Source organism: Chiloscyllium plagiosum, unplaced genomic scaffold (assembly GCF_037043375.1).
Source record: "Chiloscyllium plagiosum isolate Xiang-an unplaced genomic scaffold, Cpla_swu_hap1 HiC_scaffold_10, whole genome shotgun sequence".
NCBI lineage: Eukaryota > Metazoa > Chordata > Chondrichthyes > Orectolobiformes > Hemiscylliidae > Chiloscyllium > Chiloscyllium plagiosum.
The window spans coordinates 74,861,330-74,884,831 of NW_028270148.1; the positions used below are offsets into that span (position 1 = coordinate 74,861,330).

Consider the following 23,502-nt stretch of genomic DNA (forward strand, 5'->3'; position numbering starts at 1 on the left):
GAAACAAAAATAGAAATTGTTGCAGAAATTCAGCATCTGCGGAGAGAAAGCAGAGTCAAAATTTTAGTTCCAGCGACCCTTCTGCAGATCATTTGTAGTGGGTATCATTTGTAGTGAGATTTGGGGGTGACAATCTCATGAAAGCACCATAGGTTAATCTGAGCAGTTGATGAATACAATATCAGAGCGCTCATTTTACACAATCAGAAGTGTGTGTCAGGCCAAGAGTATATTGAACACCAAGCTAATGATATATCTCTTGAATCCAGTAAGATGGCAGTTGCTGGATGCACAGCATGAGATGCTCAAAAATCTGATAGATATACATGAGGGTGTGTGTACTGGCTCAGAGTGAAGGAGTTCATCCAGTGCTGCCATTTTCCTCTGATCTGTGCATATGCATCCTTCACTGAGAGAATGGTGACTTTTAAAGTGAGCCCAGTTCAGTAGAGCAATCAATGCTTTGGTGATGCATACAAACCTGCATGCCATTGTATTATGAGTTCTATGCAGCTGTGGGAAGTGGTGGACATGTAGCTATTTTGTTTGGATTTTCTGTACGCGCTCTTGGTATGGACAGCAGTTCCTCAGCCCCTGCCACTGACACCAGCACCTCAATTTGTGTCAAAAACTGAACATGCTAGGGCCCTCCAGGATTTGGCCAAACAAGATACAGCTAGTCAGCATCCAGCCTCTACCATAGCTGTCTGTTTAGGGTTAAGTACTTGAGAAAAGCATATGCAAAGGAACTGAAATATTATAAGCTACCCATGAGGTTCAGATGTGACTATATTGCTCAGGTTACGGCTGGAGTTTGTAATAAATACACAATCAGCAACATCTTCCTCCATTACTAGTGGCCTTCTAAAACTTGAGTACCCTTGCTTGCCCAAAGAGGTTGGGAGACACCACAGTGCTTGCTTTTCACTTCAGCTATGCTGAGAAACTAGGTTTCAACGGGTGCAGGTCATTTAAGAACATGACAATAGTGCAGCAGGAGTACAAACCTTTGTTGGATTGGAATGACGAGACAGCAAGAGTCATCTGAAATGCATTTATAAAAGTTCAAGCTATGTTTATTAATGAGCTCTTTTGTGTAACCACAAGGCTTCTTCATGGTGTAACCACAAGGCATCACCTTCCTTCATATCCTCCAGCCTCTGAGAAGGTTGTGCAATCCACTACATCCTAATTGCCCAACATCTCCTCATGGAGTAGTACCAGCAGCAGTGAAGAACATAGCATACCACAACACCAGGGCCCCTCCCTGCAGCATATTGAATTTTTATAGAACCCAATAGTATGGAAACATGCCTTTCGGCACAACAAGTCTACACTGACCCTCCAAAGTGTATCCCACCCAGACCCATTCCCCCTACCCTGGCAGCATATTGAAGGGTTCCATTAGATTGATCCTAACACCTAAAATCAGATCTTCAAGAGACTGTTGGCTCACTCAAATCAAGTTACCACATATTGTATTTCTCTGCACCTATCCTTGAAGGTTCCCAAGTATGTGGGAGTCATGGCTCCTTCTTGGGAAGAATTTACTGGCAGGGATTCAGCCAGAAGGCTGCCAGCTACCCTACGGGAGCCTGGAGGACAACTTGCATTTATTTAAGACGTGCACAAGTATGTTCAATAGCCACAAGGCTCAAAACAGCAAAATAAAAATAATCTAGAATGACTTGGGGATAACTGCAGCTACAGGATGGAACAATATTCAGGAATGAGGGTGGTAAAAAGACAGGATGTTCAAACAATCTATTCAAATTAAAAATATGATAATCCATAATGTATAAAAGTTGCATCTGTTTATTTTAGTTTCCATTTACATATGCACACTAGTCAGTACCAATCTACTTTGATTTGAACAGATTTTCCCAACTGAATTGCTCAACACCCTGTGATACATCAGTGCTTTTTGGAATTTCAGGGAACATTGATTGCATCTTTTCTCGGAATTCTGTCAGCTGCAGAAAAGATGGGAAGAAAATTATCAATCATTCTGAATGAAATTCACAATTATACAGTGTCAATACAGATAAATGTAACTTTTACTTGTTTAAACTAATTTGTAGTCAGGATTAATGGAAATAGGGATGGAATTCCTTTTGCTCCTATTTGTGGAAAGATAACCTTTACATTTTAGATATCTGATTATCATTCCTTTGAAATTAAAAGCAATTATGTTTCAGAATGGCTATCAATTTTCTTCCATTATCCCTGGTTAGTTATTAAGAAATGGAGATGATTTACAGAAGTCTAACATTTGTGATATTATTTCATGATGAGACTTAGACTTTTACAAACTGACAAAGTTTCTGTTCCCACACAACTCCAATACAATTATGAAAAATATGGATAATTAAATCTGATCTGCTCCACTGCGGAAAAAATGTTAACAATGACCAGGTGTGCATAAATAAAACTACCTATTTAGATTAGATGATTAGATTCCCTATAGTATGGAAATAGGCCCTTTGGCCCAACAAGTCTACACTGACCCTCCAAAGAGGAACCCACCCAGACGCATTCCCCTACCCTATATTAATCCCTGACTAAGGCTCCTAACACTATGGGCAATTTAGCATGCCCAATTCACCTGGCCTGAACGTCTTTGGATTGTGGGAGGAAACCAGAGCACCTGGAGGAAACCCATACAGACAGGGAGAATGTGGAAACTCCACACAGACAGTTGCCCTAGGTGGGAATTGAACCTAGGCCCCTGGTGCTGTGAGGTAGCAATGCTAACTACTGCACCACCATGCCACCCCTAATTTATTTTTAACATGAATATTTCTCTATTAAAAAGGGGCAACAAGTTGCAGCTCTTTTACAGTTTAATTTCTTTGCAAAATATCAAAAGGTTACAGTTAAGCTGGTCCTATCATTATTCTTATGTAACATCGTAAGCATGTACTCAAGTCATTGAATAGCAGCAAGATACAAATACTCCTCAATGATTATTTTTTTCTTTCCTTAACCTAACTGTCATGTGTTAGCTATAGTGATCAGTCTGAAAATAAGTTAAACTTAGCAAAAATCTTATAAACATTTGGCAAGATTAGATTTGGCATCTCGCACTTCACAGACATTACCTAGTCCTTCATAGATGGGATGGGAGCAAATTACTGTGCCCAGATTAATGGATATCCTAGGAAGTAAACAGATGGCTTTTCTGTACTGAAAATATTTCTAACTCATTAAATTTCATAATTTCTTGTTTCAAATTGTGGCTCACAGTTCAGTGAATCAGTGATGGCCAATGTTTCCTATATCGGTTATCCAGTACCAGGGACTGCTGTGTCCATCAAGATCCAGCACAGGTAACAGTGATAATCATTTAGCCAAACTTACTGGATCTACTGAAAGGCTGTTGTCACAATACTCTGCAATATGATGGGGCAAGTGTAGAGTACTGTGCACATAAAAGACATGTCATTAAACATTCATCTTGTTGACATAACTGAATGCTACATTGGAGATTAAACCTCAAATCTTCTGCTCAACACCCCTCCCATGGCTTCCTTGCAAATATTATGCTCACATACATCTGCCAATTGATAAAACATGCAAACTGGTTGCAATCACCCATGCACCAGCTTACTCATCACTCTAGGAAGATTTGTTCATAAACTTACTTGCTGCACCCTTATGGAATAACCTTCTGAGCAAGTTCTACCAGCAGATAGTGTTTGGATCAAGGAATGAGACATAGAAGTTACTAACAAACTCCATCTGTTGAATGGCAGGCTTTGGTTCAGGGGCAAGTCAAGCTCCTACATAGTCAACCTCACTGTTCGTTCCTCAGTCCTCCATGCACTTGGAGTGATACTATTAATGTTTCACATTGTAGAAGTGACACTCCCAGCAGACTAATCACTTTAAACTGAGCAAATGAATAAAGTATATGTTCCCAGTGCTACACTGAGAACTGGTGCATAAACAGATGTGTCCCTTTCCATGATGCCAGCCCTCCATTCCTGAAGAATGGCTTATGCCCGAAACGTCAATTCTCCTGCTCCTTGGATGCTGCCTGACCTGCTGCGCTTTTCCAGCAACACATTTTTCAGCTCTGATCTCCAGCATCTGCAGTCCTCACTTTCTCCTCCCTGATGCCAGTCAGCCATTATCTGGACTGGGTTGACACTATGCATTGGTATATATGCAAATGACATTATGATATTAGTGCAGGAAGTCACCTCCCATGCATGTGCACATCACTCTCCCCATGTCACTGCATATTCCTTCACAGATATTTGAAATATCCATGAATGCCAAAACAGCAAAGCACAGAATGTGATTTCTCCAACTGTCATATCAACACTAGCCAAAAATGGTCAGCTTTATGTTTGATCAATGTTCCCTTGACACTGCAGGACTGTGCTTGCTGGGAGATTCTGCGTATGCTCATCTGTGTGCCAAACACATTGGCTTCTGCTTGCGGAAGCCGTTGCCACATACAAACCTTGCAGGTTCAAGTGTCAAAAGAAAAAAATTGGGTGTAAGGTTACAATTGATGAAATACTTCTGATGCTGGAGACACTTAGATGTTTCTGCCTGCCCTGTGACTATGAGCAGTGCCAACTGTGTCACATTGCAATGCTGCATTTTGTATGCATGAACACATATTGCACCACGTAGCAGTGATTTTGATGTTAAACACAGTCAAGAACATCTAAACTAAAGTATTATTATAGCGACAATGTTTTGGAAATGCCATTACAATTTTTTTCAGTAGTCTTGTAATTCCACTAATTTATAGTGCTGAAATCCAAATCCTCCCTTACCCTCCATCATCAGGAGGCTCCTCCTACATCTAGTCTTTTAACATTTTATGTCTACAAAATCCCTTCATTCTTCTGAACTCGTGACTATAACCCTCACCAATTCAATTTCCTCATGTGTCAGCCCTGCCATCCCAGGAGTCTGTGTGGTAAATCTTTGTTGCACTCACTGTATAACAAGAATATCCTTCCTCATAAGGAGACCAGAAATGTACAAAATATTCCAGATATGGTTTCACCTAAGCCCAGTAGTATTGTAGGAAAATAACTTTGCACTTGTACTCAAATCCTCTTGCTATGAAGGCCAACATACCATTTATACTCTTTACCAACTGCTGTACCGATATGCTGCTATCAGGTCTGGTTGCACACTGCCTTCTCTTAATTTACAGGTAGATAATTGTCTGACTATTTGCCCATTCACTCAGGTTGTCCAAATCCCACAGAAGCATCCATGCATCCTCCTCAAAGCTTATTCTCCCATCTAGCTTGGACTCATCTCCAATTTGAGATATTAAATTTAGTTTCCTCATTCAAATCATTAATATGTAGGATCCTAACACTGATCCCTGTGGTACCCCAATAATCACTTCCTGCCATTTGCAAAAAGACCCATTTCTTCCTTCTTTGTTTCCTGTCAGTGAACTAGTTTTCTATCTATCTCAGTGCTATAAAAGTGAAGGACTGGGATTAGTGTAATCGCTAATGTGGGACTTTATTGAAAGCCTTCTGAAAGTCCATATAAATCATATCCTAGCACCCCCCTTCAACTCTGCTAGTTACACAGTCTCAAAGATTTGTCAAACATGACTTGCCTTTCAAAAATCCATGCTGACTTTGATCTTGCCACTGTTTTCCAAGTGCTCTGCTATTAAGTCTTTGATAAGCAATGGGAGGATTTTTCTCACTGTCAACATCAGGCTGACTGGTCTACAACTGGTTTTCTCTCTACCGCCCTTTTTTTATTTTAAAAATAGAGAGGTTATATTAGCTACCCTCTAATTTGTAGGAACTGTAGCAGAGTCTATAAAATTTTGGAAGACAGCCAAAGCACCTACTATTTTTGGCCATTTCCTTAAATACTCAGATGAGCATTATCAGACCTTGGAAATTTATCAGCCTTTAATCCCAATTTTCCCAACTTCATTTCCTACTAATACAGATTTCATTCACTTCACACTTCTCAACTGAATCCAGTGATCCCTAACATTTCTGTTATGTTGTTTGTGTCCTACTTTGTGACCATAGAACCAGAGCATGTATTTAGCTGGTAAGCAATTTCTTTATTCCCCATTATAACATTTCAATTTCTGACTGTAAAGGACCTACATTTGTCTTCAATCTTTTTTCTCTTCACATACCTAAAAAACTTTGACACAGTCAGTTTTTATGCCCCAGAAACTTACACTCAATATTTTCCCTTAAGTCAATCACTATCTGTCTTTCTTTGCTGAATTCTAAATTAATCCCTCTCCACAGGTCTTTTTTTTCCCTGGCCAATTTGTACACCTCTTCCTTGGTTATCTAATTTACCTGGTAATTCATGGTTTTGCTATCTTGCCCATTTTACTTGTGTTAGACAGGAATGAACACATGTTCAAGTCTTCCATACGCTCTTTGAATGTTTGCCATGGCCTTTCCACCATCATTCCTTGTTCCCTAATCCATCAATATCAAACTATGATATTAATCAAAGGCTTGAACAGATTTGGGGCACTGATGACTTGACAGTCAGACCAGAGTTGCTCGGAGTGGATGAGTGGGCCAAAAGAGCCCATGTGAAGTACTGATAGCTTTAAAGTTAAATTTTAGATTTCCTTTTAGGACAACTGGATGGGGAATCTTTCTCCCTTTTCTTCACAAGGGAGCCTTGGTCCGCGGTTCTTCTACTCCATTATGCTGATCATCTTCACAGCGAGCCCACCTCACCACATTCCTGTGGCGTCTGCTCCCATCTGCTGAGCAAATACTGGCCATGATAGGTCTCTGGGAAAATGTTCACTTTTAGTTATGCCTTCCTGTTCCTTATTCATACTTCCAGACAAATGAATCTGAAGAGAAGATGTCAATCATCCACAGTTATGAAGTGAAAATTTGATAACAGGAAAGATCACTGATGTTACAAGTCGCAGTTATGGACAATATAAATCTTCACCGTTTTTGACTTCAGACATTAAAAGAAATAATACTTACACTGTGTACTCCTAAAGCCTTCCATATTGTAAGACTAAGCAAACCAGCCCCACACCAAGCATAAAGAGAACCCCAGCCTAGGGCTCTCAAAGCCAGTAATGTCCCACTTTCAGGAACAGCAATAGTTGCATTAACTCCCTAGAAAAGAAGGGAAGAACATAAAATAAAGACCTGCATTCATATAATGTAACACATGATCAAAGCATCTTTAGTCATTTAAGTACTTTTACACTGTAATCACTATCAAAGGAAGAATTTTAACCTGCACCTGTCAAATTCCTGGGAGTTGCTAAGTTATTTTCATATTGCAGCAGCCTAATACCCTAAACCTTTTCAAAGCTATCACCACCTTTAATAATGGTTACTTTAAAGTCTGGAAGATGACATGAGGAACCCCACTGATAAATACCAGGCATGCTGATCGTATAATAAATAGATGTATTATTGTACAAGCCATTGGCAAGCTCAAAAAGCTTTTCAGATGCCCAAACAGGTCAGAAGATAAAAACAATGCTCAAAGTAATTGTGGTGAGTTTTGCTCTGCACAATGAAATCACAGCAACCAAGTCTATTGTTTTTGGAGGAACAAATTAATTAGCATTCTACACCCCATGAGGATTCCAGTGGAAAATGAGAGGAGAAGGATAAAGTTGGTGTCACTATCTCAAGATCTCTTCATATATCCCTGGTTAGGATTGTTGCCACACAGTTTAATAAGTTGATAGGAGACTCAGATTCAGGACCACAATTTATTTTCGTGTATATGCAAGGATAGCCAGTCTTATCACTGAAGTGTAAAACAAACCCTGGGTGCAGACATCTTAGCTTGACATAAACATTTAAAAATTATATATAGCAATTCCCATGATTAGTCTTCTAGGTGCTTTCATAATTTTTCCAATGTTTATACAGGTATTGTCTATACCAAGGCCAGCATAATTTTGTTGATAATGACTCTCACAAACGTGTGCATCTGCAGTTATGATTTGCTTTCCTACTTACTGACTGTATGATTAAAAATGTGACCCTTAACTGACTAAAAGTGGTACAGTTCCATCAGGATTCTGGGGATGTCCCAATAATTCTAAAGGTTCGGTCAGTCACATACTAGTAGCTATTAAATCCCCTCAGCGACAGTAAAAAAAAGGCAACCATTCACACATTATCCAGGCATCAGTTAGTCTTAGTCAGTTCACGTCTTCATATTCATCTTCAGACAACGGAAAACCTGAGCTGACATTCGGTAGGTAAGAATGTAGTACATGGGAATGTGTTAATAAACTTCATGAATAAGTAAATAGAAATTAAATTTCAAAAATATGTAAACAGGTATTTCTGGAAATGTGGATGAGCTCTTTCAAAATGCTCCAATTGTCACATCTGTTATTCATTTCTGACCAGACAAAACATTTTAATTTCAAGACTCTAGCTGATATTTCTTGGAATATTGCTCAATTTTATAATACTTTTTTTACTTTTCCAGTCCTTTTTCAGATTTCAATGCTGCTGTTGACATCCAACATTAGTGCTCCCAAGGCAGTCCAGTTCCAACATGCTTCAAATTGCTACAGTACCACACACTGGACTCTTTGCTTTTACATTTCCACAATGTATGTTTGCTCACACCTGAATTAAATGCAGTTGTTTCCCACTCTAGTGTGTATTGATTAATATTTGTAAGTTAACTCAGATTCCACCGGAAATAGCAAAATGTGAAGCTGCTCAGGAATTCCTTGACAGCTGCAGTGGGCTTTGCTATGGCTTTTCATTAGTATCCTATTTCAGAGTTCAATGTGGTGTGTGAAATGCACTGACAATTCTATCAAAATAAGTATGTCTAATTAACAGCACTCCAGCATGGGTTAGAAGAGCTGATGGTGCAGCAATCATAAGAATGGCAAGGAAACTTGGACATGTTGTGAACACATAACAGCACAGCAACAGGTTTTAGCCCACAGTGATGCCAAGATGTCTTTTTGTCACAGCTATGACATTCTCCTTAAATCAATGATACAGCATTCCCCACCCTTTTTACATCTCTATCTTGTCAGAAACGTCTAAACCCAGGAATTTGGAACTGCCAGTCCTACCCTTCACTCAACTAAGTTTCTGTAATGGCTACCAAATTGTAGATCCACATACTAATCCAGACTCTATGCTCATTTGCCTTACCTGTTATACTCCTTGCATTAAAGTAAATACATTTCATCAGTCCTGCCATGTTCATTCACCCCTGCTTGTTCTTCCTATTACATGACTCAGCATCTACAATCTACAATCACTCCACATGTGAACATACTGCTCCGTTTCCCACCAACCACCACACTAGTTCAACCCCTCCAGAGTGGCACTACCAATCACCCTGCAAAAATACTGGTACCCCTCCAGTTAGGTGCAAGCCATCTGCCCTGGAAGAGATCCCAATAATCCATCCAGAGCACTCCCTCCTATACTAGTTCTTTAACCACGCATTCATTTGTTATTACCTTGCTACGTTAGGCCTCACCAACGTGTGGAACAGGGAGTAATTCTGACATTACAACTTTAGACAGCCTGCTTTTCACATTCAACATAATTCCCTAAATTCCCTTTGCAGGACTCATCTCTCTTTCTACCCATATTGAGTGTACCAATGTGGATCATGACTTCTGGCTGCTCACCCTCGCCTTTCGGAATATCCTGTGCCCACTAAGTGATATTTTACCTGCCATCAGGGAGACAACATACCATCCAGGAATCTCGCTTGTGGCCACAGAAACTCGTACCTGCGCCGCTGATTATAGAGTGGCCTTTTGCCACCATTCGTCTACCCTTTGATCCGGCTGTATGACACAGCCAATTGTGGTGCCACTTATCTGGCTTCCTGTTGCTTCTCCCCCCCCCCCCCCCCCCCGAGGGGCCACCCTACCTCAATAACATGCAAAACAGTATCTGTTGGAGAAGGAAATAGCCACATGGAACTCCTGCACTGCTTGCCCACACTGACTGGTCTTCCTGGTGGTCACTCAAGGCTTTTCCATCTGATAGCACTAAATGGGAGGTGGGGTGGGAGAAATAGTTAACCTCTTCAATCAAGTATACATTTATTGATTAGGCCAATAAAGTCAATAAAGCCATGATATGGTCTCTCGAACCGGAGGACAGTGCAATAAGTGTATCCAGGGCTTCAGAAGGGCAGATAAAGCAAGTGGCATAACATTTTTAGTACTAACAGCCACTTCTTTTATAGATCTGCATCAACAAGCTAGACTTGGATATATAGTACACAACACTGAATTCTAAAGACAACAAAGTTTGATTTCAAGGGGATATTAATAGGCTGGTAGTATGGCTGGACATGTGGCAGATGAAACTTAACTGGACAGAAGTGTAAAATGATACATTTTGGGAGGAAGAATGAGGAGAGATAATAAAAAAAAATAATATAAAAAAAAAGTTTAAATGTCAGATGAGGGACTTCAGGTCGGAGAATAGATTGGAGAAGCCAGTCCAGTCCTGTTCTCCCTCGAGAGGAAGGTTGAGACACAACTTTCTGGAAGTTGTCAAAATCATGAGTGGTCCAGTCAGACTACATAGGGAGAAACGGTGAGACTATTTTAAGCTGAATAGCAGAAAAAAAAACTCAGGCAACATTATGAGAAATGTTTTTAAATACTGAATGGTTAGGATCTGAAATGCCACTGCTCAAGCATACACAGGAGGTAAATTCAATCAATCATTGCTTTCAAAAGGTATTGAATAAATATCCGAATAGCTAGAAACATTGCTATTGGGGAAAGACAGGGGAGCAGGACTAACTAATGTCCCTTGCAGACAGCCAACAGGGAAATGATGGGTTGAAGGATTTCCTTGTATGCTGTAACCATTCAATGATTCTATGACTGAGGTGGGCAGTAGATAATGAGAGGCAAGAGGGTGCAACAAGGGGAGACACTCAAAAAGGAGAAAGTTCTAGAAGAGATTGACAGACTAAAGCATGATTTGGTGAGAAGAACCATACTGCCAAAGTCCAAAGACACACAGTAAGGTGTCAACAGGTTTCTGTTAAGACCTGGATGATGATTCAAACATCCACAAGAAGCTTAAGGGTAGCAAGGGTCTTGTTGGTATGTCTTTTAAAAATTCAGTCTTTGGATGAAAGCATTATAAAAGGGTACAGAAAAACATTTTCCAGGATATTGCCAGGACTGGAGAGTTTGAGTTTTAAAGGAGGTTGAATAACCTGGGAGTTTTCCTCCTGGAGTGTCTGAGGCTGAGGGGTGACCTTATAGGAGGTTTATAAAATCATGAGGAGCATTGTGAAGGTGAGTAGCCAAGGTCTTTTTTCAAGGGCAGGGGAGTCCAAAACTAGAAGGCATATGTTTAAGGAGAGAGGGGAAAAAAAATTTAGAAGGGACCTGAGGAGCAATTTTTTTCACTCTGTGGGTAGTGTGTGTATAAAATGAGACGAGGAGACGTAGAGGCAGGTACAATTACAACATTTAAAAGACATTTAGTCAGATACATGACTATGGAAGGATATCGGCCAAATGCAGGCAGATGGGACTAGTTCAGTTTAGAATACCTGGCTAGCATGGAAGAGTTGGACTAAAGGGTTTATTCCCACACTACATGATTATGATTCTGTAATTGTTCAGTCCTAATTGCCTTTGAGCAAGCATTGGTTAGCCATCTCCTTCAACAACTGTAGCGTGTGTGATGTAGGTATACTCAATGTTTTGAAACTTCTTGATACAATGGAGTGGTCTGTTAGACCATTTCAGAAGGACATTAAGATTGCTGTGGTGTGGAGTCAAATATAAACCAGACTGAGTAAAGATAGCTCCTTTTCTTTTTTAAAGAATATCAGTAAACAAAATGAGTTTTCATAAAAATTTGGTAGTTTCAATGACCACTTAATGAAACAAAACTTTTAAAATCAGATTTATAGACTAACTATTACTGTGGGACTTGAACTCATCACTCCAGAGCATTAGTCCAAGTCTCTAGATTTCTAAGGGCCTTCTGCGTTCTTAATATACCACAATAACAGAATGCCACATCCAGGAACTTTATAAAGAAAAAGAAAATAATGAAGTTGGAAACAGTTGACAGTTTTCAGCAGAAATTCAAGGGGCTAGGGTGGAAGCTTAGAGCTAGAACAAACAATTGTTGTTCCTGATTTGTTACCTGTGCTACATAGTAGTGAGGCGAGGAGAGGAACAGGGAGAGACAGCAGTTGAACACATGGCTACAGGGGTGATGCAGGAGGGAGGGATTCAGATACCTGGATAATTGAAGTAGGTGGTATCTCTACAAATGGGATGGTTTATATCTGAACAGAAGGGCTACCAATATCCTGGTGTGGGAGATTTGCTCTTTGGGAGCATTTAAACTAATTCAGCAAGGGGATGGGAACTTGAATTGTAGCTCCAGTGTACAGGAGGTTGTGAATAGTGAGGGCATGAATAAGATTTCAAGATCACAGGAGGGTACCCGCATTGAAGTGTATCTACTTCAATGCTAGGAATATCTGGAATAAGGTGGGTGAACTTGCAATACAAGTTGGTACCTGGGAATTCAATCTTGTACCCATTTTGGTTGACATGGATAGAGCAGGGACAGGAATGGTTGTTGCAGGTTCCAGGGTTTGGGTGTGTTTCAGCAAGAACAGGGAAGGTGGCAAAAGAGGTGGAGGTATGGCATTGTTAGTCAAAGACAGTATTACAGAAAGGACATTCAATGAGGACTCATCTATTGGAGGTAGCATGGGCTAAGGTTAGAAAAGTTTCAGAGATGTAGAGGAAACTATTTCAAAGATAGGAGCAAAAGTAACAGGGTAGTTATTATGGGGGACTTTAACTTTCCAAGTATTGACTGGAAATGCTATAACTTGAGTAACTTAGGTGGGTCAGTTTTTGCCCAATGCATGCAGGAGGGTTTTCTGAGACAGTATGTAGATAGGCCAACAAGAGGTGAGGCCACATTGGATTTGGTACTGGGTAATGAACCTGACCAGGTGTTAGATTTGGAGGTAGGTGAGCACATTAGTGATAGTGACCACAATGTGGTTACGTTTACTTTACTGATGAAAAGGAATAGGGCAAGAGTTATAGCTGGAGGAAAGGTAATTATGATGCAGTTAGGCAAGATTTGGGATGGATAGGATGGGGAAGGAAACTGCAGGGGATGGGTACAATTGAAATGTGGAGCTTGTTCAAGGAAAAGCAACAGGTGTCCTCGATAAGTATATACAGGTAGACAACCCATTATCAGCAATTCCAAAATCCAAGAAGCTCAAAAATCCGAAGGTGTTTTTATGAAGTTTTAAAATCTCATTAACAAGGTTCTTTGGCATGCAAACAGCTAACCCAACTCCACACCCACTCGATGCATGTCACTCAGATGCAACTTGTGGGGGGTGGGGGGCACGGTGGCAGCCCTGGCAAGCTTCAATTCGGTCCCAGGTTACTCTCAGGGAGTCTGCTGTTTGGTAACATTTTTTGTTAAATTTCATCATTGAACTTATTCAGAAATCCGAAAAAGTCCAATTTCTGAAAACTAGCTGGTCCTGGGCATTTTGGATAAGGAATTGTGAACCTACATCTGTCAGGCAGGGAGGAAGTGGTCCAGCGAGGCAACCATGGTTTACTACAGAAGTTGAATCTCTGGTCAAGAGGAAGGAGGAGGCATATGTAAAGATGAGACATGAAGGCTGAGTTAGGGCATTTGAGAGTTACAAGTTAGCCAGGAAAAAGACCTAAGCAGAGAGCTAAAGAACCAGGAGGGGACATGAGAAGTTGTTGGCAGGTAAGATCAAGGAAAACCCTAAAGCTTTCTACAGGTATGTCAGGAATAAAAGAATGACTACAGTAAAATTACAGTGTATCAAGGTCAGTAGTAGGAAGTTGTGCATGGAGTCTGGAGATAGGAGAGGCACTAAATTAACTTTTCTTCAGTATTCACACAGGAAAAAGACAATACTGATGAGGAGAATACTGAGATACAGGCTATTAGACTAGTCAGGATTGAAGTTCATATGGAGGTGGTGTTAACTATTTTCACTTTTAGAATTGCTAAGTCCCCTGGGCCGGATGGGATTTATCCTAGGATTCTCTGGGAAGCTAAGGAGGAGATTGCAGAGCCTTTGGCTTTGATCTTTTTGACATCTATAGTCTACAGGAATAGTACCAGAAGACTGGAGAATAGAAACTGTTGTCCCCTTGTTCAAGGAGGGGAACAGAGACAACTCTGGCAATTATAGACCAGTGAGCTTTACTTTGTTTGTGGTTAATGTGTTGGATTTATAATTATCGAGAAAGGAATAATTTGATTAGGGATAGTCAACAATTTTGTTAAGGGTAGATCATGCCTCACAAACCATAGAGTTCTTTGAAAAAGGTGATCAAATGAGCATAAAAAGTGGTTGATGTGGCGTACATGAATTTCAGTAAAGCATTTGATAAGGTTTCCCATGGTAGGTTATTGGAGAAGATATAGAGTCATGGGATTAAGGGTGGATTTAGTGGTTTGGATCAGAAATTGGCTAGCAGAAAGAATTCAGAGGTTGGTGTTTGATGGGAAATCTTCATCCTGGAGTTTAACCACTAGTGTACCACAAGGATCTATTTTGGGGCCACTACTGTTTGTCATTTTTATAAACAACCTGGAAGAGGGCATTGAAAGATGAGTTAGTAAATTTGCAGATGGCACTAAAGTTGGGGGAGTTGCGAACAGTGGGGAAGGATGTTGCAGGTTTCAGGGAGACATAGAGAAGCTGCAGAGCTGGGCTGAGAGGTGGTAATTAGGAATACAGAGTACTGGGCTAATGGTAAGACTCTTGACAGAGTTGATGAGCAGAGAGATCGGTGTCCATGTGCATATATCCCTGAAAGTTGCCACTCAGGTTGATAAAAGTTATTAAGAAGGGATAGTGTGTTAGCTTTTATTGATAGAGGGATTGAGTTTTGGAGCAATGAGATCATGTTGCAGCTGTACAAAACTCTGGTGCAGCCACATGTGGAGTACTGCATACGGTTCTGATCGCTGAATTATAGCAAGGACGTGGAAGCATTGGAAAACGTGCAAAGGAGATTTACCAGGATGTTGAAATGTTCAGCCATGGGCAGGGAGGTTGATTGGTGCAGGTGTCCCAGAGATGTTCTCTGGATAGTCAAAGGCTTTTTCCCAGGGTGGAAAAGGTCAACTACAGGAGGACACAAGTTCAATGTGAGGGGGAAAGTTTAGGGAGATGTGTGGGGAAAACGTTGCACGCAATGGGTGACGGGTGCCTGGAATACACTGCCAGAGGAGGTGGTGGAAGCAGGTACATTAGCAATGTTTAAGGTGTATCTCGATAAGCTAATGAATGGGAGTCAAACAGAGGGATGGATATTGCAGATGGGCAATACGTAGTGGGTCTATAAAAGGATTAGAATCGGCACAGGCTTGGTGGGTTGAAGGGCCTGTTCCTGTGCTGCATCAAATTGTATTGTATTGTATTCTGAAAAAGGGATCACAGTTCTGAACTTTTGCTGATCTGACCTTGGTACATACTCTTAAAAATGCTGTGTCATGGATTGCCTCTGCGACTACCCCATATCTGGTCGAACAACCCCCTTGTATGCCTATTCTATTCAGACTCCATCACCCTCAGAAGCAAAACCACAATTTTTCCAGTGACAACTAGCTTTACTGGCAAAGTATGTTACAATCTGCAAAATGGAAATTATTTAATACATTAGCTTACCTTATTGAACCATCCAGGACTTTTCTTTTTTGCTATGGCAAGAGTTGTACCAAAACCTGCTAGCATCCCAGCTGTGGCTACAGACCCAAGGAACAGGCCACCTAGCAAAATTCCATAAAACATTTAAGATAATTTTATGTTATACTTTTTTCAAACAATAATAGGTGGGCTAATGCGAAGGATGGTTGAGTAACTGAACTATAAAGCCCAGAAATTAAATGTATTCTCTAATAGATAGAATGGATAGCCCGATAGACATTGCCGCTATGGGAAAAAGGATATTGAGGGGACATAATTTGAAGGTAATTGGAGGAAAGTTTAGGGGAGATGTCAGAGGTAGGTTCTTTACTCAGATAAAGTGGTGGGTGCGTGGAATGCACTGCCAGCAGTGGTAGTACAGTCAGATACATTAAGTGACTTTTGTATAGGCACATGGAAGTTGGTAAAATAAAAGGGCATGTAGGTTAGTCTGATCTTAGAGTAGGATAGAAGGCCAGCACAATATCAAGGTCTGAAGGGCCTGTACTGTTCTATGTATACCGTGATAAATTTCATTGCAGCTTTGATACATATAGTATTTATACCATGCAATACATTTAAAAAGACTCAAGTTGGCAAATGCACTAGTTCTATGTCACCTGGATACAGACAAAACGAATATGCGAGGGTAATCTGGGACAGATCACTGGCCTCTGTTTTCCCTCGGCCCTCTTCTTAGCCAGCTTTGCTTCTAGTTTCTGTTCAGAGCGAAGGGATTGTCCTTTAGAACAGAGTCCAGCAGGAATTTCTTCAGCCAGAGGATGAAGAATCTGTGGAACTTTTTGCCAAAGAAGGCTTTGAAGGCAAAGTCATTGAGTGTATCAAGACAAGAATTAGGTAGGTTTTTGATTAGTAAGGGGATGAAACATTACAGGGAAAAAGGCAGGAAAATGGGGCTGACAAATATTCACGTCACAATTGAATGGCAGAGGAGACTAAGTGGGCCAAATGGCCTAATTCTGCTCCTATAACTTATAGTCTTATGGACATTGACACTTACAACTGGGGGATTGTCAATTGACAGCCATGATGTCTGGAGGCGGATTATTTGGAAGGATGTCAGAAAAATGCAAACAGAAACTAAAGGCTGAGCTGACTAACAAGAGGGCCCAGAGAAAACAGACCAACGAATTATGGAGCTGCTCAGTCCACTGTATTGCTCTGCAGTAAATGCAGTAGTGAGTGCCATGCGACAGTGGGATTCTTGACTCAAACAGATTTGACCACTACATTGCTGACCATTATTTTATGAGATAGAAGGCTAGCATTGTATCTTGACCAAGATAAAACATTGATACCATGAACAAGTTTGTGGTCAGAAAGACATTATAAACTATGTAGCAAATAACATGCAGTGGAAAATCTGTTAAATTGCGTACCAAACCTCTATAACTGACCTTCTGGTTAAAAACACAGCAATAATTCTTAGTAGATAATTTTAGTAAAGTATAAGCAGCCCTTAGCAATCAAAGATTTTTTTGCTTATTGTTTGCGATTTACACAGCAAATTGTTGCAAATCATTTGACAAATTCTACAAACACTATTCTGGTCATTGTCGTTGTTTTCAAATGAGGCTTGCCAGAGACGATAGACAATGAGTGACAGACGTAACAGTAAACCTACATCACATGGTCTGCACAAATCATAAAATCCATTTGGCCCAACAAGTATACACTGACCCCCTGAAGAGTATCCCACCCAGATCCATTACCTTACCCTATTACTCTACATTTCCCATGACTAATGCACCTAACCTACTCATCCCTAAATACTATGGGCAATTTAGCATGGCCAATTCACCTAACTTGCACATCTTTGGACTGTGGGAGGAAACCTGAGCACCTGGAGGAAATCCATGCAGACATGGGAGAATATGCAAACTCCACAAGTTCAAGAAGATGCCTCACCACCATCTATTCAGGGCAGCCCAGCCAGAGATGCACTCATTGAGAGAATTTTTTTTTAAAAATTCCAGGCAGTTTACAGAGTTCCTGGCCAGCTACTGAACTCAATACCATCTGTCATCAAGTTACAACCTAAAATCAAACTGTGGCAAGAAATAATTCAACAAGATAATCAAGGACACATTCTTGGGAATGAGAAGGCTGAATGGTCATTTCCGCCACCTCCAAACAGACCCCACCACCAAGGATCTATTTCCCTCCCCCTCCCCTATCAGCGTTCCGGAAAGACCACTTCCTCCGCGACTCCCTAGTCAGGTCCACGCCGCCCCACCAACCCAACCTCCACTCCCGGCACCTTCCCCTGCAACCGCAAGAAATGCAAAATTTGCGCCCACACCTCCCCCCAAGGCCCCAAGGGATCCTTCCATATCCCTCACTAATTCACCTGCACTTCCACACACATTTACTGCATCCGCTGCACCCGATGTGGCCTCCTATACATTGGGGAGACAGGCCACCTACTTGCGAAATGTTTCAGAGAACACCTCTGGGACACCCACACCAACCAACCCAACCGCCCCGTGGCTGAACACTTTAACTCCCCCTCCCACTCCGCCAAGGACATGCATGTCCTTGGCCTCCTTCATCGCCAGACTATGGCAACACAATGCCTGGAGGAAGAGCACCTCATCTTCCGCCTAGGAACCCTCCAACCACAAATGATGAATGCAGATTTCTCCACCTTCCTCATTTCCCCTCCCCCCACCTTTTCTCAGTCCCAACCCTCAGACTCAGCACCGCCTTCTTGACCTGCAATCTTCTTCCCGACCTCTCCGGCCTATCACCCTCACCTTAACCTCCTTCCACCTATCGCATTCCCAACGCCCCTCCCCCCTACCTTTTATCTTAGCCTGCTTGGCACAACTTCCTCAGTCCTGAAGGGCTTATGCCCGAAACGTCGATTCTCCTACTCCTTTGATGCTGCCTGACCTGCTGCGCTTTTCCAGCAACACATTTCAGCTCTGAATGGATCAAGTGTCAGTAGGGGAACATTTGGACGATTTTGATCATTTATTAAGGTTTAGGTTGGCATTGAGAATGAAAAAAAGTCAAGAGGAAAAATAATTAACTCTGGGAAAGCCAACTTCAATGGATAAGAATTGGGCTGGGTCAGACTAAACTGCAATCAAAGGTTGGCAGGCAAAACAGTAACTGAACAATCGGCTGCATTTAAAGTACAATGCAGATAGTTTGAGCACAGTCAAGGTTCATTCGTTACAAAGAGAAAGTGTAGGGTAAACACATCAAAATAAATATAAAAGGTTCGGAGGAAGTGAAAAAGCAAATAAGAGGAGTAAAGATAAAGAATGAAAGAAATAGCATAAAGGGAATCCAAACATCTTCAGAGACATACAAATTACAAAGAATGGTTAAAGGAAAATTGTGGCTGACTGGGGTCTAAAAAGACTTACCCACAAAGGGAAGAGGTATATTTTTTTAATCAGCCAATTCAGGGATATTACAACACATCTCTGGAGCAGGAGAGATTTGGATAGTATAGGTATTAAATGAATATTTTGCACCTGCCTTTACCAAGCAAGCTTGTGTTAGTCCTGGTGAAAGAGATAATGCAAAACGTTTAAAAGGCTTAAAATTGAGGAGGAAGAGGTATTGAATGTGCATAATCAATGTTGATAAGGCAGTAAGACCAAATCAGATGTATCAAAATGATATTGAGGGAAGTGAGTAGAAATCAGAGGCATTGACCAAACCTTTCCAGTCTTCTTTAGACTCAGGATGTGCCAGAAGGCTGCAGAATTGCAAACATTACATTTTGTTTAGAAAGGGTGTAAAGATAAGCTTAACATTTACAGGCTCATTAATTTAAAGGTGATAAGAAATTCTAGAAACAAATTTTATTCAAATTAATAATCATTCAGGTAAATACAGTTTAGCTCAGGAAAGCAAACACAGGCTCTTAAGGACAATTTGTGTTTGACTAAAATGCTTTTTTTGGGGATGAGGTAACAGTGAGGGTTGATGAAAACAATGCTGTTGATGTGGTGTATACAGACTTCTTGAAGGCATTTGATAAATGCACAACAGACTTGAGTAAAGTTAAAGTCCAAAAACAAAAATGGACAGTGGCAATACAGATACAAAACATTGAGCAATAGAAAGGAGAGGCTAATGATTAATTGATGTTTTTCAGATTGTAAGATGATTTGTAGTGTAGTTCCACAGGTGTCTGCTTAGGACCTTTACTCTTCCTGATATATTAATAATCTACATTTTTATACAGGACACAACTTCAAATTCTGAAGATTAAAACAAACTTTGAACCAAGAGGAGAAAAATGTAGAACATCAAAAGGTTGACAGAATTAGCAGACACAGTACAGATGAAATTTAAGGCAGAGAAGCATGAAGTGATTCTTTTTGGTAGGAAGAGGAGATAATATTAAATAAAGGGTATAATTCTAAAATGGGTGCAGGAATAAAGGGACTTCACTGTATATATGCATAAATCTTTGCAGTTGTAAGGAAAGTTTGACTGATTAATAATAATAATAAATATAATACTCAGCAATCCATGCTTTATTAATAGGGGAATTGAACACAAAAGCAAGGAAGCAATAATACAGTTAAATAGAAGTGACTTGGCTTCAACTACCAGTTCCAAATTTTGGGAAAGATGTGAAAACATTACAGAGTCCAGAAATGATTCAGAAAATAGTTCCATGGATGAAAAACTTCCATTATAAGAGGCAGATTAGAAAAGTTGGGAAAACTTGGAAAAAGGTCGAGAGGAAATTTGTTAAGGAAAGAAACTATTCCCTCAGAGGAAGAATGAAAAAAACCCAGGGGCGCAGTTTAGGATTGAGAAACCTTTTAATGGATTATTAAATCTGATTATTATCGGAAAGGAAAAAAAGTGGGAGTTGACAGCCACGGTTGACTGAATGGCTTTCTTGCTATGCTGAGAGCCCTAGTACATGTCGGGAAAGGACAGTGTGTGGGGCATCTTTCATATCCTACTACGCAATCGTCCCATAAACACACCGGTCATAACTTTTGAATGTTGCTGACCATTTTTAAAAGTCACCATTATCCAACAACAATGACAGAGCAGAGGGAATCGCAAAGTGACAAGATAAAGCAAACGTCTACTCCGATAAGTGAGCATATGCAAAAAAAAACACAACTTGGTTTGAGACGGTGTTTACTCAAACAGCCAAAACTAAGCCGTAAGCTTGCGAGATCTCTAGAAGGTATAAGGCCCAAAGCAGTTCGTGCGACTGCTAAGGATGATCACTTGTCTGTTGGACACACGGTCTGTTGTACTTACTTCGCAATCAAACAGGATACTTCGAAGACAGGGATTTTTGATTCATTTTATTTTACTGTGACTGATAGTGCTGATCATCTAGTTTCACCCACAACCACAAGATCAGCGACCTTTATATTTCACATGATTGTGACAATGCTTTCCAAAATGTCTGCGACCTCATACTGACGGTGCGTTTCAGTTTCTGTGGCCGCGCACACAACCGAACAGTGAAAGGGAAACGGTTAGTACAGGAATACCGGTGGAGAACAGATCTTAATCAGACCTGGGTGGAGATCGAAAAAATAAAACTATAATTGGAAATGCAAGTCCTGGTTCAACAAAAGCTGACTATTCCCGCACTACACTTGTTCAAGGGAAGGGAGATTGAAGAATTTTATTTGCTACTCTGATATTTAGCTTTTTAAGAAGTTGATAACACGTTACAACATAGCATTAAAACGATAGACAACATCTTTAAAAAAGCTTAGTATACTGGAAGAACTTAGTAGAGATACCTTTAATCATCTGCACTTTGCTTTCACCAGTAGATTCGCGTACGTGGGCCTTTGGAAACGGCTCCCTCATAACACTAACACATTTCGTCTCTTTCAGACTGACTGTACTTTTATCAGTTGCCATCTCGATTGCCGAAAACCAGAATAAATTACTTGCCCGTTCTCTTTAATATAAAAACCTCGAATGCAATCTCACATTTCTAATTTACATTCGTTAACAATAACAGGTCACCACCTCATTTCTTGTAGTTGTTATACATTTATTATTAAAATTCTTCAGTTTGCAATTCTATCGACAGCGATTCGTTGGTGATTAACAAGTGCACAGACCGAACAAACTATCGTTAACGACGCCATCAACGTCCTTTAAGTGAGCCCACATCGAGGCACTGAGGTTAAAAACACAGGAGACTCATCACCAGCCCAATGATTCATGGTAATAGTAGTCTTTCTGCTCAAATGCGATTCATGACTCCTGGTAAACGCCATCATATATGGACTACAATTCCCAGAAAACACCGGCGCGGTGTACAGTGGGTATGTGACTGTTTTGCTGGGCCGAGTTGTCAGGGCCCGGTTTTTCTCTGCTCGCCTGGCGATTGAAAGTCAGGTGGAGGCAGTGATTGTCTGTTTTCTTGTTTTCTCCCCCCCACCCCCCCTTCCTCTATGCGAGTATCAATAGTGTTTTCCATCCAGTATACTTCGAATAAATCATAGTGAAGGCTCTTGCTGGAGAGATTTTTTCGTTTGTGTCAAGTTAAAACAGAATACTGTCCTCGGGGCAGGCTCTCTAGTGAAGAGGAAGGAGTTCATACTGTGTGTGTCTGTCCAGGATGCGATTGTGATCCACCCCACTCCCGTCTCTCGCTCTCCAGGAGCCATTTTTGTGCTGAAAATCTACTCTGGGGCTGCAGTAACTAACTGGACGCCAACGCTGTCTGAGGGTCATCTTTTTTTTACATCAGTTAGCGTCCTAATTGCGGGCACATTTAAGTTTCAAGGCGGCAACAACGCCGATGGGTGAGCAGAACTGTGAAGCAAATCTTCACTTAGCACGTACATGGACACTGGATTGTGAGACGTCTGTGCTAAAGCAACCCAAGTATTTATAAACATCTCTGAAAGTGGTTCAATCCCTAGGGACTCCGATTTATGAAGGCTTCCTCGATCTTCGTTTAAATTAAAAAAAATGTCAGGAGTGAACCCGAATATGTAGAAACCGCATATTGGTAAATAATCGATTTCATGTGGGACTTCATAATATTTCGTTACAGAGCAGTGATTAAGAAAATTAGACCGATTTTTAGTGGGACCTACATCTAGTGCGTCAGATATTGGCAGGCTATTCAATTCTGTTTTCTGTCATTTGGAAATTTTAGAGGGAAAAAAAGCAAGGCTGTTTTTATTTGTTTTAATTAATCCTTTGAAGAGTCGAAATGTAATTGGAATAACAAGAAAATAAATACAAACATGTAATATTGCTGTACATTAAGAATATGCGAGTCGACGCCGAAGGCGAGGGAATCCACGGATGGGATATCATCGTGTTCCTAAGGTCCACTGATTTTAAATAGTTGTCTGTCTTTTGGGTCTGAGATATACAATTCAAGCATTGATGCCGCCCCCAATGAAACAGTGTGAATACAGTCAGATTACGACGCAGAGCTCGTCTCCCATGGAGTCCCCCAAAAAGAAGAAAATTCCGCGGAAGAAATGGGAAGTTTTCCCAGGAAGAAATAAATTTCATTGCGATGGCAGGATCATGATGGCCAGGCAAACTGGGGTCTTCTATTTGACACTTGTCTTAATTGTGGTCACCAGTGGACTTTTCTTTGTATTCGAGTAAGTAATATTGATTCATAACCAGTTTATTTATTTTTAAAATGTTTGAAATTCAAGTTTCCCAGACGTAGTACATATTTCTGATTTACTTTAATATATTTTCAATACAATAAAATGGTATAGGCAGGCTGTGAAATATATTTGTTGTAATTACACACTG

The 23,502-nt window shown here is 40.6% G+C and overlaps 2 protein-coding genes across 4 annotated transcripts in view; one reads left to right on the forward strand and one right to left on the reverse strand.

The window, feature by feature from the left end:
* Positions 1-1,792: 1,792 nt before the first annotated feature.
* Positions 1,793-21,877, reverse strand: tmem242 (transmembrane protein 242). 2 transcript variants are annotated; one of them, XR_006312549.2, is made up of 5 exons: positions 21,501-21,877; positions 15,712-15,812; positions 6,984-7,121; positions 6,324-6,841; positions 1,793-1,973 (listed from the first exon to the last, which is right to left on the reverse strand). XR_006312549.2 is itself a non-coding variant. In XM_043696160.2 (4 exons), the coding sequence occupies exons 1-4, from the start codon at positions 21,622-21,624 to the stop codon at positions 1,860-1,862; spliced, it is 477 nt and encodes a 158-aa protein (XP_043552095.1). In that variant the 5' UTR covers positions 21,625-21,872; the 3' UTR covers positions 1,793-1,859. The 2 variants fall into 2 exon arrangements, 1 of the variants encoding a protein (XP_043552095.1); XM_043696160.2 differs by lacking the exon at positions 6,324-6,841 and having other exon boundaries at positions 21,501-21,872.
* A 67-nt stretch (positions 21,878-21,944) lies between these two features.
* The window catches only part of zdhhc14 (zDHHC palmitoyltransferase 14), a 193,398-nt gene continuing 191,840 nt past the window's right edge, over positions 21,945-23,502 (forward strand). For both annotated transcript variants that reach the window (XM_043696153.2, XM_043696154.2), the window contains exon 1: positions 21,945-23,342. In XM_043696153.2, coding sequence (XP_043552088.1) covers positions 23,116-23,342 — 227 coding nt within the window. In that variant the 5' untranslated portion in view covers positions 21,945-23,115. The remainder of the gene's footprint in view (positions 23,343-23,502) is intronic.